Source organism: Oncorhynchus mykiss, chromosome 10, assembly GCF_057628025.1.
Source record: "Oncorhynchus mykiss isolate SJ-2025 chromosome 10, ASM5762802v1, whole genome shotgun sequence".
Taxonomy (NCBI): domain Eukaryota; kingdom Metazoa; phylum Chordata; class Actinopteri; order Salmoniformes; family Salmonidae; genus Oncorhynchus; species Oncorhynchus mykiss.
The window spans coordinates 17,818,177-17,831,093 of NC_143031.1; the positions used below are offsets into that span (position 1 = coordinate 17,818,177).

General features: G+C 41.6%; 1 protein-coding gene across 7 annotated transcripts in view; it reads left to right on the forward strand.

The window, feature by feature from the left end:
- Positions 1-2,569: 2,569 nt before the first annotated feature.
- The window catches only part of clip2 (CAP-GLY domain containing linker protein 2), a 70,792-nt gene continuing 60,444 nt past the window's right edge, over positions 2,570-12,917 (forward strand). For 6 of the 7 annotated variants that reach the window (XM_036989823.2, XM_021617636.3, XM_021617635.3 and 3 more), the window contains exons 1-2: positions 2,570-3,339; positions 7,449-7,653. In XM_036989823.2, coding sequence (XP_036845718.2) covers positions 7,530-7,653 — 124 coding nt within the window. In that variant the 5' untranslated portion in view covers positions 2,570-3,339; positions 7,449-7,529. The remainder of the gene's footprint in view (positions 3,340-7,448; positions 7,654-12,917) is intronic. The other variant, XM_090186052.1, reaches the window with a different exon arrangement.

Here is a 12,917-nt window from a genome sequence, read left to right on the forward strand (position 1 = left end):
AATCAGGAGGATAGAGTTATGGTCAGATTTTCCAAATGAAGGGCAAGAGTGAGCTTTGTGTGATTCTGTGTGTTGTAAAATGTTTTTGCATCTAGTGGCGCAGGTAACATTCTGGTAGAGGATTTCAGTTTTCCTGCATTAAAATCACTGGACACCAGAAAAGCCACCTCTGTGTGAGCATTTTCTCATTTGTTTATGGCCCTATACAACTCGTTGAGTGCGGTCTTAGTGCCAGCATTGGTTTGTGGTGGTAAATAGACAGCTATGAAAAATATAGATGAAAACCTTTGGTTAATAGTATGTTCTACAGCTTATCATGAGGTATTTTAACTCAGGCGAGCAGAACCTTGAGACTTTCTTAATATTAGAGATTGCGCACAAGCTGTTGTTAACAAAAGGACACACCACCCCTTGAGTTTACTCAACGCTGTCATTCTGTCCTGCCGATGTATAGAAAAATCATCTAGATTTATATTTTCCATGTCCTTGTTCAGCCACAACTTGGAGAAACATAGGATATTACAGTTCTTCAGATCACGTTGAAGGGATAGTCTTGAACGGAGCTTGTCCAGTTTATTCTCCAGTGATTGCATGCTAGCCAATAGAACGGAGGACAGAGGTGGTCTATCCACTCGCCAATATTGTCTCGTCAGGTATCCCGCACACCGGCCTCTATAAAGCTGACTCTTCCTTTTTCAAGTACCGGGGATTTGGGCCTGGTCCGGGATGAACAGTATGTCCTTCGCCACCGACTCAATGAATTAGAAATCCTTATCCAAATTGAGGTTAGTGATCGATGTTCTGATGTCCAGAAGCTCTTTCCAGTCATAGGAAACAATGGCGGAAACATTATGTACAAAAAAAGTTCAGATCCGTAAAAATAAATAAATAATAGCACAATTGGTCAGGAGACCACTGCTATTCCCTCCAGTGCTATTCTCATGATATGCAATGTGTAAACACAGTACCTAGCAGCCAACCTGCTTGCACCAACTCTATGTAATTACAGTAAAATACTGTGAAATACAAACCCCATCTCCCCTCAATGAATTTCATTCATCAATTCATTACAATTACAGTAGTAATACAATAGTCAATTAAGGTATTTTACTAAATGTTATTTTACTGTGTCATTACACAGTACTTATTTTGATGTTGTGTACTGCAATATGAAATACAGTAACTTACCACTAGCTGCCTGTAAATGACTGTCAAATTCACAGAAACCCCTTCATATTGGAAGTCTTCAGCTCATACAGAAAGAATTAACTTCCTGTTGTGGCCTCAAACCTGTCAAGCAGAGGGAGGGTCTTGCCGGTGCTGACGCACCCTCAAGAATAGACCTAGCACACCCATGAAAGAATGTATTAGTACATTCATATGTACACCATAGACGGCAAGCACCCCTACGCAACTACCAGGCAAAACAATTCCTGGTGCCGCCACTGATTTTACAAAATATCACATAATCGTTTATGCCACAACCAAACTTTGGATAGGTTATCCACTTTCTACTTTTGTAAATTTGTAGTGCATGTTCTATTCATTTTTTAAAATATTTTCTATCAATAATGTCGCTTTATCAATGGGAAAATGTAATTGGATGTTTTTATCCATAAGCTTTATTCATAATTTTGGTTATCAGCTATAAGTCCATTTGTTTTCACTCAGAACAGGGGTTTAAGTTAGTCAGACATTTTCATATGCAAGAGTAATCTAGGTTGCAATTATTTCAATGTTTCCCAATTCTCATTCATTTGGAATTGAGACCTTTAGATTTTTCCACAGACAGGTATAGGGGTCTACACAATCAATGATATGGATTGGAATATGGATTTAGCTCAATTTACATGTGATAAACTTTGAATTTGAGGAGAACTACCCGTTTGACCTGCTACATTCATAATTCACCACCGCTAAGCCAAGGTTAATTTGTAGACCAAACTTTACTAACCATGAGGCATCACTTCAACAAGATATTTGACCTATAATTGCACTACCAGCTTTGTCAATCGCATTTTTTAAAAGCATGCAATAGGGCTAACCTCATCCTTGACACTCAGGGCCACTGTGAAGATTAGACACTGACAAATTGCCTCAGTCTATCAAAGTTGTGCCACAGGCAGCCATTGAGATGCCTGAGGGAATGATTGTTGTGTGCTTTAAGGGGTATTGTTGAAATTTGATGGACCAGTGCAGATTAAATTTATGACACAAAATCACATTACACTAGTAATTTATTGAGAGTTGTTGAAATGTTTTCTTTTACCATGAATATGACAAAATATAGGCAAGGGCAAGGTTTCCCTAATACAAATATGTGTAAATAATGTCATTGGGTTTTAGCCTGCATGGTAGTATACCATTAGTCAGTGTTGTTACAATGTTATGACATAGTCAGTTTATTATCTCTGTTTATTTGAACATCCTTTAAAGTGTGCATTGCAAAAAAGTGAGAACTGTATGTAAATCGTATTAGGGGCACTAGGCTATTGCAAAGTGGGAACTAATTTATGATGCGAGGGCATTCCATGGATTTCCAGGAATGATAACTCATTCGCAGTGATTCAGCACCGGATGCACATTAATTCCTGTGAGCAAATTGGAGATCTGGACTAGTGAATAATCTGGATAAATTCCTATAGTATACTACTTTCTCTTGCACCTTACATTTGTATACAAAATATTTAACTATTTATGAATGCCTTTCAAACCAGAGAACACAATTGTATCTTCATAGCTTAGTTGGTTTAAATGTTGGCTTTGTAGCCTTCTCTCACAGCATTACCGTCCACTTCCTAAACTCTTTGTTTGGCTGAAGCCAGCGAAGGGGGAGGATCCTCTACAGAGGCGAAAAAAGAGACCGAACATCCATTGCGCCCCAAGCGAAACATTGAAAACCATATCCCTCTGTGTTCAATACGCCACATGTGTGTACTGGTTAACGTTTTAAAGCGTCCTGAACGGCGGATTGAAGCTGGTTGAAGTTGCTGATGCTGCTTTGCACCCCCAAACCGCTAACAAAAAGAGAGACCTAGGGATTTGCATATAGTTACATTGAAAATTCACAGCAAACTGAAGCAACAATCTAATTTTATTTCTGAAAGTCGCATTCTCAAAATAAACCGGCATATTCGCCTGATTTAGCCTACTGCGGCTCGCATCCTGCCACACTCTCCCTTCCAGCTCTATCTAAGCATCCATATTTTTTGTTCATCCCTGTGTGGGGGTATAGGGAGTGGCAACCTGATAAATCAACCGATCCTCGGACCCCTCTCTAGGAAAAAAGCAAGTTCGCCGCTTTTTGGACACGTTTATGCGTAAATTGGATATAAAAAGGTAAGCGTTTCGTTCTTGCATCTTTATCGTTTAAGGGATTTGTTGAGCTCAAGTAGAAATACACACCGCGCTGCAGTGGGTATAACAATAGAAAAACATTTGCGTTGTATGTTCTTATGTTTCCCTGTCACGGAAATATATAAATTCGCAATATAATTGTGTAAACAGCAACAATGTATTCAACAAGCTTAGCAGACAACCATGTGTCATTTAACAGCCCAATGGTCCTATGTTTAGAGCATCAAATTGTAACATTGTAGCCTAGCTCTACTGCACTGTCATATAGCAGGCTACATGTAGCAACTATAAATGTGCTAGCCAGCAACATATAGCCCCCTCGCAGAGCTGTCATAAAACTGCCCTGAGAAAATATTCTAAAAGGATTTAAGCCTTGCCCTATTGCGAAAAACAACATACAAATTGATGTCGATACATGAGTAAACTGAATGGTGCTGATACTGTGAAAGCACTATTGCATTCTTCAGACATCTCATCTCGATAACCAGCATAAATGCGAGATGTGGTGCTAGAATAGTGATGTAACGTTGTCATGAATTACATATTATAGTTGGAGAGATGTAAAATATTTGTCTTGAAGGCCATGCATGCAACTGGGAATACAGCTGATCAGGTCTCAGTGTTTCGGCAAGCAGCCTGGCCTCAACGACTAGATGTAACATAGTAAATGTAAATCTGTGAGTAGTATAATTTGTTATGTTTGGTATGGTTACATAAAACAGGTTACTTAAAAGGATGCTTTAGGATTTTGGCGATGAGGCCTTTCCTCATAGTCATATTAACTCATGGATACCATTTTTATATCTCTGTGTCCAGTATGAAGGAAGCTAGTAGTTTCTTGAGCCGATGTTAACTACTGTTAGCGCAATGACTGGTAGCGCAGATACCCGTAGACTTCCAGTCATTGTGCTAACTGTGCTGAGCAATTGTGCTTTCACTTGTTAGGAACATCCTTTAAACTGCACACAGAGACATAAAAATGGTATCCACACGTTCATCTGACTCTGGGGAAGTAGGTAAAGGGCCTCATCGCCAAAATCTTGAAGTATCACTTTAAGCCAGTATGAGAGGATGGATGGGCGTATAACCTGAACGTCTAGCAACCCAAAGTTTTTTATTTTTTATTATTAACTTTTATTTATTCAGGGTAGCCCAAGTGAGACCAATGGTGCCCTGAATACCAAATTGTTCACACAAACAGGAAAATAAATTAAGTTTAAAATAAAACAAGAAGAATGAAAATAGCCACAAGGCACAACCCCAACACCACAATTTTAACAAATAAACCACTACAATCAATCAAAACAACTGCAATGCATAATGAAGTCATTCAATATCATAGTCCTAAACTGCCCTAGCGGTACCAGGGAATCGAGATGCAAGGAATTTTGTAGGTTACTCCAACAATGGGGGCATTAAAACTAAAGGAGTATTTACCAAAATTGGTCAAGACCACATGACCACAAGAGTTCCTGCGAGCCAGTTTGGTAGCACATTCTTTTATATGTTATCAACGAAGTTAGGTAAGTTAGAAGCTTGTGTAGTAGAGCTTTGTAAACAAAAAGGGAATAATGAAGTGATCTACAGGACTTTAATGAGGACAACCAACCTTTTGATACAGCAATCAGTATTGAGTATTAAAACTGTCACCTTTGATAAAGCAAAGCGAAAGGCACTATAGTAGACGGCATCCAATGATTTAAGAATAGTGGCTGCTGCAATCTGGTAAATGGTGTCACCATAATCAATAACTGTCAGGAAAGTTGACTGTACAATCTGCTTCCTGCTATTTAGAAAGAGGCCAGATCTATTTGTAAAAAAGAAGCCCACTTTAAATCATAGCTTTTTAACTAGCTCATCCATACGTTTTTTTAAACATGAAGTCTTTGTCAACCTAAATGCCCAGATATTTATAGGCGGGCCCCCAATCGATGAGGGAACCATCCAATTAGTAAATATGTAGTTCATCTGATTTTTTAAAATTTGAATTAGTATTAGAGAACAACATATACTGAGTCTTGCTTGCATTAAGTACACGTTTTAATCCAACCAGGGCTTTACGTTTGCTATGTCTACCCTTGAGTCCAGGTTGCAGCAAGGCCTAGCTACTAGCCACCCTAATCCTTACAGTAGTCTAATAACCAACCAACACTATTTAATACATAGGCCTAGGTTATTCATTAGAATTAGAATGTATGCATAACCAAAGACAATACCAAATATGTTTCTTTCTGTCAGTGAATATTCTTGAAATACATATTTTAGCCTTGTGACACATTTAACTCCATGTGTATTTATTCACCATCAACACACTTGAAACAATAAACTGGACTTACTAAGTCCAGTAGACTCAGCAACATAGATGATTAACCCAAATCACAAATATTGTTTTCTGATCTATAGATAGGCTATTTGTTTGAAGAGGGACCACTCAACTATTTCAATTTGTATACAGTAGTATAGTATAGGCTACACTAGGTACACCTTGACATGGCTTGACTTGTACACCGAAAGGGCATAGACCCTCTGCTTTTTAAAAGGGCTGGAGTGTTCAACAAGAAAACTCAGCTAGCACAGAATGTTCTGGGAACCAACATTTGTTAGCTGCGAAGCCTTTGTGATATCATAACCACCATCGATAAGAGACAATACTGTGCAGCTGTATTCATCGACCTGGCCAAGGCTTTCGACTATGTCAATCACGACCATTCTTATCGGCAGACTCAGCAGCCTTGGTTTCTCAAATGACTGCCTCACCTGGTTCACCAACTACTTCTCAGAGTTCAGTGTGTCAAATGGGAGGGCCTGTTGTCCGGACCTCTGGCAGTCTATGGGGGTGCCACAGGGTTTAATTCTCGGGCCGACTCTTTTCTCTGTATACATCAATGATGTCGCTCTTGCTGCTGGTGATTCTCTGATCCACCTCTACGCAGACCACACCATTGTGTATACTTCTGGCCCTTCTTTGGACACTGTGTTAACTAACCTCCAGACGAGCTTCAATGCCATACAACTCTCCTTCCGTAGCCTCCAACTGCTCTTAAATGCAAGTAAAACTAAATGCATGCTCCTCAACCGATCGCTGCCCGCACCTGCCTGCCTGTCCAGCATCCCTACTCTGGACGGTTGTGACTTAGAATATGTGGACAACTACAAATACCTAGGTGTCTGGTTAGACTGTAAACTCTCCTTCCTGACTCACATTAAGCATCTCCAATCCAAAATTAAATCTAGAACCTGCTTCCTATTTCGCAACAAAGCATCCTTCACTCATGCTGCCTAACATACCCTCGTAAAACTGACCATCCTTAACTTCGGCGACCTGTATGCTCTTGTTGGCTGGCCTTCGCTTCATATTCGTCGCCAAACCCACTGGCTCCAGGTCATCTATAAGTCTTTGCTAGGTAAAGCCCCGCCTTATCCCAGCTCACTGGTCACCATAGCAGCACCCACCCATAGCACGCGCTCCAGCAGGTATATTTCACTGGTCACCCCCAAAGCCAATTCCTCCTTTGGCCGCCTTTCCTTCCAGTTCTCTGCTGCCAATGATTAGAACGAATTGCAAAAATCACTGAAGCTGGAGACCCATATCTCCCTCACTAACATTAAGCACCAGCTGTCAGAGCAGCTCACAGATCACTGCACCTGTACATAGCCCATCTGTAAATAGCCCATCCAACTACCTCATCCCCATACTGTTCTTTTTTGGCTCCTTTGCACACCAGTATCTCTACTTGCACATTCATCTTCTGAACATCTATCACTCCAGTGTTTAATTTATAAATTGTAATTATTTCGCCACTATGGCCTATTTATTGCCTTACCTCCCTTATCTTACCTCATTTGCACACACTGAATATATACTTTTTTCCTCTATTGTGTTATTGACTGTATGTTTGTTTATTCCATATGTAACTCTGTTGTTGTTGTTTGTGTTGCACTGCTTTGCTTTATCTTGGCCAGGTCGCAGTTGCAAATGAGAACTTGTTCTCAACTAGCCTACCTGGTTAAATAAAGGTGAAAAAAATATATACAGACAGATGAAGCTATCATCATCACTAAGACATTGATTCCTCCACTCATCTCCACAGCTAAAATGGAGAGGTATTGCCACCATTCCGACTTCTAGTGCCTCAAACCGAAAGCCTTAATCCCTGCACTTCTCCCTGTACATGATGAACATGCTGAAGTCCAGTGGACTGAAGATCCCTGGCAGGGGCCCAAAGCACTCCCCTGGCCCTGTGGGACGAACCTCTGCTGGGGGGTCCGCTTCCGGCACTGTGGGCCAGAAAGACAGTAAGTCACTCCTTCATTCCTCAAGACTTCCTCTAGACTCAGGAAGAGATCTGATTTCCTATCGCTTAGCCTATCAATCTTGGTGGCATTTCATCATTGGAATTGACAAGAAATTCCTTGATTATTGTAATTGATTGTTTGTTAGTTGTCAGGGCCCTGAGTTGTTTCTGGTCAGCTGTGGTCAGTAAAAACTCAGGGCCCTAGGTACATTATTATGCTTTAGGTCAACGGTTTTCAAACTTCTTTGGTTAATGTAGCCCCAATCACATTTTGCTTTGCCCAAAGTACCCCCTAATGTGCAATTGATCATTAGGCCTATATTCTTATGAGTCTTTCCAAGAACCCCTTGTGGATAGGCCCGGTACCAGTCAGAGGTTTTAAAAAATATATATTTATTTTATCTTTATTTTAGCAGGGAGTCACCATTGAGACCAGTGTTTCTTTTTCAAGGGAGTCCTGCATATACAATTTCATAGAAATAAAACACAGACAAACATAAATGTACACAAAACACTATCACCTAAAACAAACAAATTCTTCATTATAAAATTCCTCTGTCCACTCTCTAAACTGCCACAGGGACACTAAGACTTCTATGTGTACTGTTTTTTGGTGATTATTCCAAACATACGGAGCAAAAAAACTAAAGGGCGATTTAGCTAACTTTGAAGACACCAAAGGAGTCTCCAGAGTTAACCAACCATTGTGACCAGGTTCGATAACTTCACTATTAAGATTTAAAATTACAAGTTAAGTCAGAAGCTTGTGGAGTAGGGCTTTGTAAAAAAAAAAGAAGAGTGTAATGATGTGACTTCAAAGAGGTCCAGCCAAAGAATATAGTGATGAGTAATAAAAGTCCTGTGATAAAACGAAAAGCGCTATTGAAGAAACGGGATCCAGCAGTTTAAGAGTAGAGGCAGTTGCACTTTGATAAATAGTATCACCAAAATCAAGAACAGGTAGAAAGGTTTACTGCACAATCTGCTTCCTGCTGACTAGAGAGAGACAATATCTATTTCTGTAAAACAAACCCCACTTTAAATCTTAGTTTCTTAACAACCTCATTTGTATGTTGTTTTAAACGATAAATCATTGTCAATCCAAATACCAAGGTATTTGCATGCAGAGACTCATTAGATTATTGCATGAAGATGTAATCCATCTGAGACAATCTTATGAGAACTTGAAAGCAACATTTATTTAGTTTTACCCGTATTAAGCATTAGTTTTAAATCAGTTAGGGTTTTCTGCACAGCTGCAACAATTGTACTGTAACCTTGTCACAGCAAGGTCAGCAGTCGGGACAATTGCGTGCACAATAGTATAATCTTTAAATAGATTAAATGTACAACTTGTGTTAAACATTTTTTCCCCCTTTTTCTCCTCAATTTCGTGGTATTCAATTGGTAGTTAGTCTTGTCTCATCGCTGCAACTCCCATACGGACTCGGGAGAGGCGAAGGTCGAGAGCCGTGCGTCCTCTGAAACACAACCCAACCAAGCGGCACTGCTTCTTGACACAAAGCCAACTTAACCCGGAAGCCAGCCGCACCAATGTGTCGGAGAAAACACGGTACACCTGGTGACCGTGTCAGCATGCAATGCGCCCGGCCCGCCACAGGAGTCGCTAGTGCGCGATGGGACAAGGACATCCCTGCCGGCCAAACCCTCCCCTAACCCGGACGATGCTGGGCCAATTGTGCGCCGCCCCAGGGGTCTCCCGGTCGCGGCAAGAAGCAGTGCCGCTTGGTTGGGTTGTGTTTCGGAGGACGCACGGCTCTCGACCTTCGCCTCTCCCTAGTCCGTATGGGAGTTGCAGCAATGAGACAAGAAAAAGGGGAAAAAATGTAGAGCAGGCGTCAGAGCCCAGGCCAAACGAGGACAACTTGTTCAGTAAAATAGCATGATCAACAGTATCAAATGCTTTTGACAGGTCCACAAACAAGGCAGCACAATTCATTTTAGCATCCAAAGCATTGACAATATCATTAACAACTAATGTGGTTGCTGTGATAGGGCTGTGCCCTGACCTAAACCCAGATTGATTTATATTAAAAATACCATGCTCAGATAAATAAGAGCGAAGTTGATTATTTACCAAAGATTCTAAATTCTTAGCTAGACATGGCAACCTCGAGATGAGACGATAATGATTAAGATCACTACTATCTCAGCTAGAGGTCGACCGATTAATCGTAATGGCCGATTAATTAGGGCCGATTTCAAGTTTTGATAACAATCGGAAATCTGTATTTTTGGACACCGATTTGGCCTATTTATTGATTTATTTTTACACACCTTTATTTAACTAGGCAAGTCAGTTAAGAACACATTCTTATTTTCAATGACGGCCTAGGAACGGTGGGTTAACTGCCTCGTTCAGGGGCAGAAAAACAGATTTTCACCTTGTCAGCTCGGGGGAATCAATCTTCCAACCTTACAGTTAACTAGTCCAACGCTCTAACCACCTGATTACATTGCACTCCATGAGGAGCCTGCCTGTTATGCGAATGCAGTAAGGTAAGTTGCTAGCTAGCATTAAACTTCTCTTATAAAAAACAATCAATCAATCAATCATAATCACTAGTTAACTACACATGGTTGTTGATATTACTAGTTTATCTAGCGTGTCCTGCATTGCAGATAATCGATGTGGTGCGTATCGTTGCTCCAATGTGTATCTAACCATGAACATCAATGCCTTTCTTAAAATCAATACACAGAAGTATATACACTGCTCAAAAAAAAAGAGAACACTAAAATAAAACATCATAGATCTGAATGAATGAAAAATTCTTATTAAATACTTTTTTCTTTACATAGTTGAATGTGCTGACAACAAAATCACACAAAAATGATCAATGGAAATCAAATGTATCAACCCATGGAGGTCTGGATTTGGAGTCACACTCAAAATTAAAGTGGAAAACCACACTACAGGCTGATCCAACTTTGATGTAATGTCCTTAAAACAAGTCAAAATGAGGCTCAGTAGTGTGTGTGGCCTCCACGTGCCTGTATGACCTCCCTAAAACGCCTGGGCATGCTCCTGATGAGGTGGCGGATGGTCTCCTGAGGGATCTCCTCCCAGACCTGGACTAAAGCATCCGCCAACTCCTGGACAGTCTGTGGTGCAATGGCGTTGGTGGAGCGAGATATGATATCCCAGATGTGCTCAATTGGATTCATGTCTGGGGAACGGGCGGGCCTGTCCATAGCATCAATGCCTTCCTCTTGCAGGAACTGCTGACACACTCCAGCCACATGAGGTGTTGCATTAGGAGGAACCCAGGGCCAACCGCACCAGCATACAAGGGGTCTGAGGATCTCATCTCGGTACCTAATGACAGTCAGGCTACCTCTGGAGAGCACATGGAGGGCTGTGCGGCCCCCCAAAGAAATGCCACCCCACACCATGACTGACCCACCGCCAAACCGGTCATGCTGGAGGATGTTGCAGGCAGCAGAACGGTCTCCACGGCGTCTCCAGACTCTGTCACGTCTGTCACATGTGCTCAGTGTGAACCTGCTTTCATCTGTGAAGAGCACAGGGAGCCAGTGTCGAATTTGCCAATCTTGGTGTTCTCTGGCAAATGCCAAATGTCCTGCACGGTGTTGGGCTGTAAGCACAACCCCCACCTGTGGACGTCGGGCCCTCATACCACCCTCATGGAGTCTGTTTCTGACCGTTTGAGCAGACACATGCACATTTGTGGCCAGCTGGAGGTCATTTTGCAGGGCTCTGGCAGTGCTCCTCCTGCTCCTCCTTCCACAAAGGCGGAGGTAGCGGTCCTGCTGCTGGGTTGTTGCCCTCCTACGGCCTCTTCCACGTCTCCTGATGTACTGGCCTGTCTCCTGGTAGCGCCTCCATGCTCTGGACACTACGCTGACAGACACAGCAAACCTTTTTGCCACAGCTCGCATTGATGTGCCATCCTGGATGAGCTGCACTACCTGAGCCACTTGTGTGGGTTGTAGACTCCGTCTCATGCTACCAGTAGAGTGAAAGCACCGCCAGCATTCAAAAGTGACCAAAACATCAGCCAGGAAGCATAGAAACTGAGAAGTGGTCTGTGGTCCCCACCTGCAGAACCACTCCTTTATTGGGGGTGTCTTGCTAATTGCCTATAATTTCCACCTGTTGTCTATTCCATTTGCACAACAGCATGTGAAATTTATTGTCAATCAGTGTTGCTTCCTAAGTGGACAGTTTGATTTCACAGAAGTGTGATTGACTTGGAGTTACATTGTGTTGTTTAAGTGTTCCCTTTATTTTTTTGAGCAGTGTTTTTTTAAACCTGCATATTTAGCTAAAAGAAATCCAGGTTAGCAGGCAATGTTAACCAGGTGAAATTGTGTCACTTCTCTTGCGTTCATTGCACGCAGAGTCGGTGTATATGCAACAGTTTGGGCCGCCTAATTTGTCAGAATTTTACGTAATTATGACGTAAGGTTGTGCAATGTAACAGGAATATTTCTACTAATGGATGCCACCCCTTAGATACAATATTAGATAAAATACGGAACGGTTCCGTATTTCACTGAAAGAATAAATGTCTTGTTTTCGAGATGATAGTTTCCGGATTCGACCATATTAATGACCTAAGGCTCGTATTTCTGTGTGTTATTATGTTATAACTAAGTCTATGATTTGATAGAGCAGTCTGACTGAGCGGTGGTAGACAGCAGCAGGCTCGTTAGCATTAATTCAAACAGCACTTTCGTGCAGTTTGCCAGCAGCGCTTCGTTGTGCGTCAAGCATTGTGCTGTTTATGACTTCAAGCCTATCAACTCCCGAGATTAGGCTGGTGTAATCGATGTGAAATGGCTAGCTGGTTAGCGGGTTGCGCGCTAATAGCGTTTCAAATGTCACTCGCTCTGAGACTTGAAGTAGTTGTTCCCCTGGCTCTGCATGGGTAACGCTGCTTCGAGGGTGGCTGTTGTCGTTGTGTTCCTGGTTCGAGCCCAGTGAGGAGCGAGGAGAGGGACGGAAGCTATACTGTTACACTGGCAATACTAAAGTGCCTTATAAGAACATCCAATAGTCAAAGGTTAATGAAATACAAATGGTATAGAGAGATAGTCCTATAATTCCTATAATAACGACAACCTAAAACTTCTTACCTGGGAATATTGTAGACTCATGTTAAAAGGAACCACCAGCTTTCATATGTTCTCATGTTCTGAGCAAGAAACGTTAGCTTTCTTACATGGCACATATTGCACTTTTACTTTCTTCTCCAACACTTTGTTTTTGCATTATTT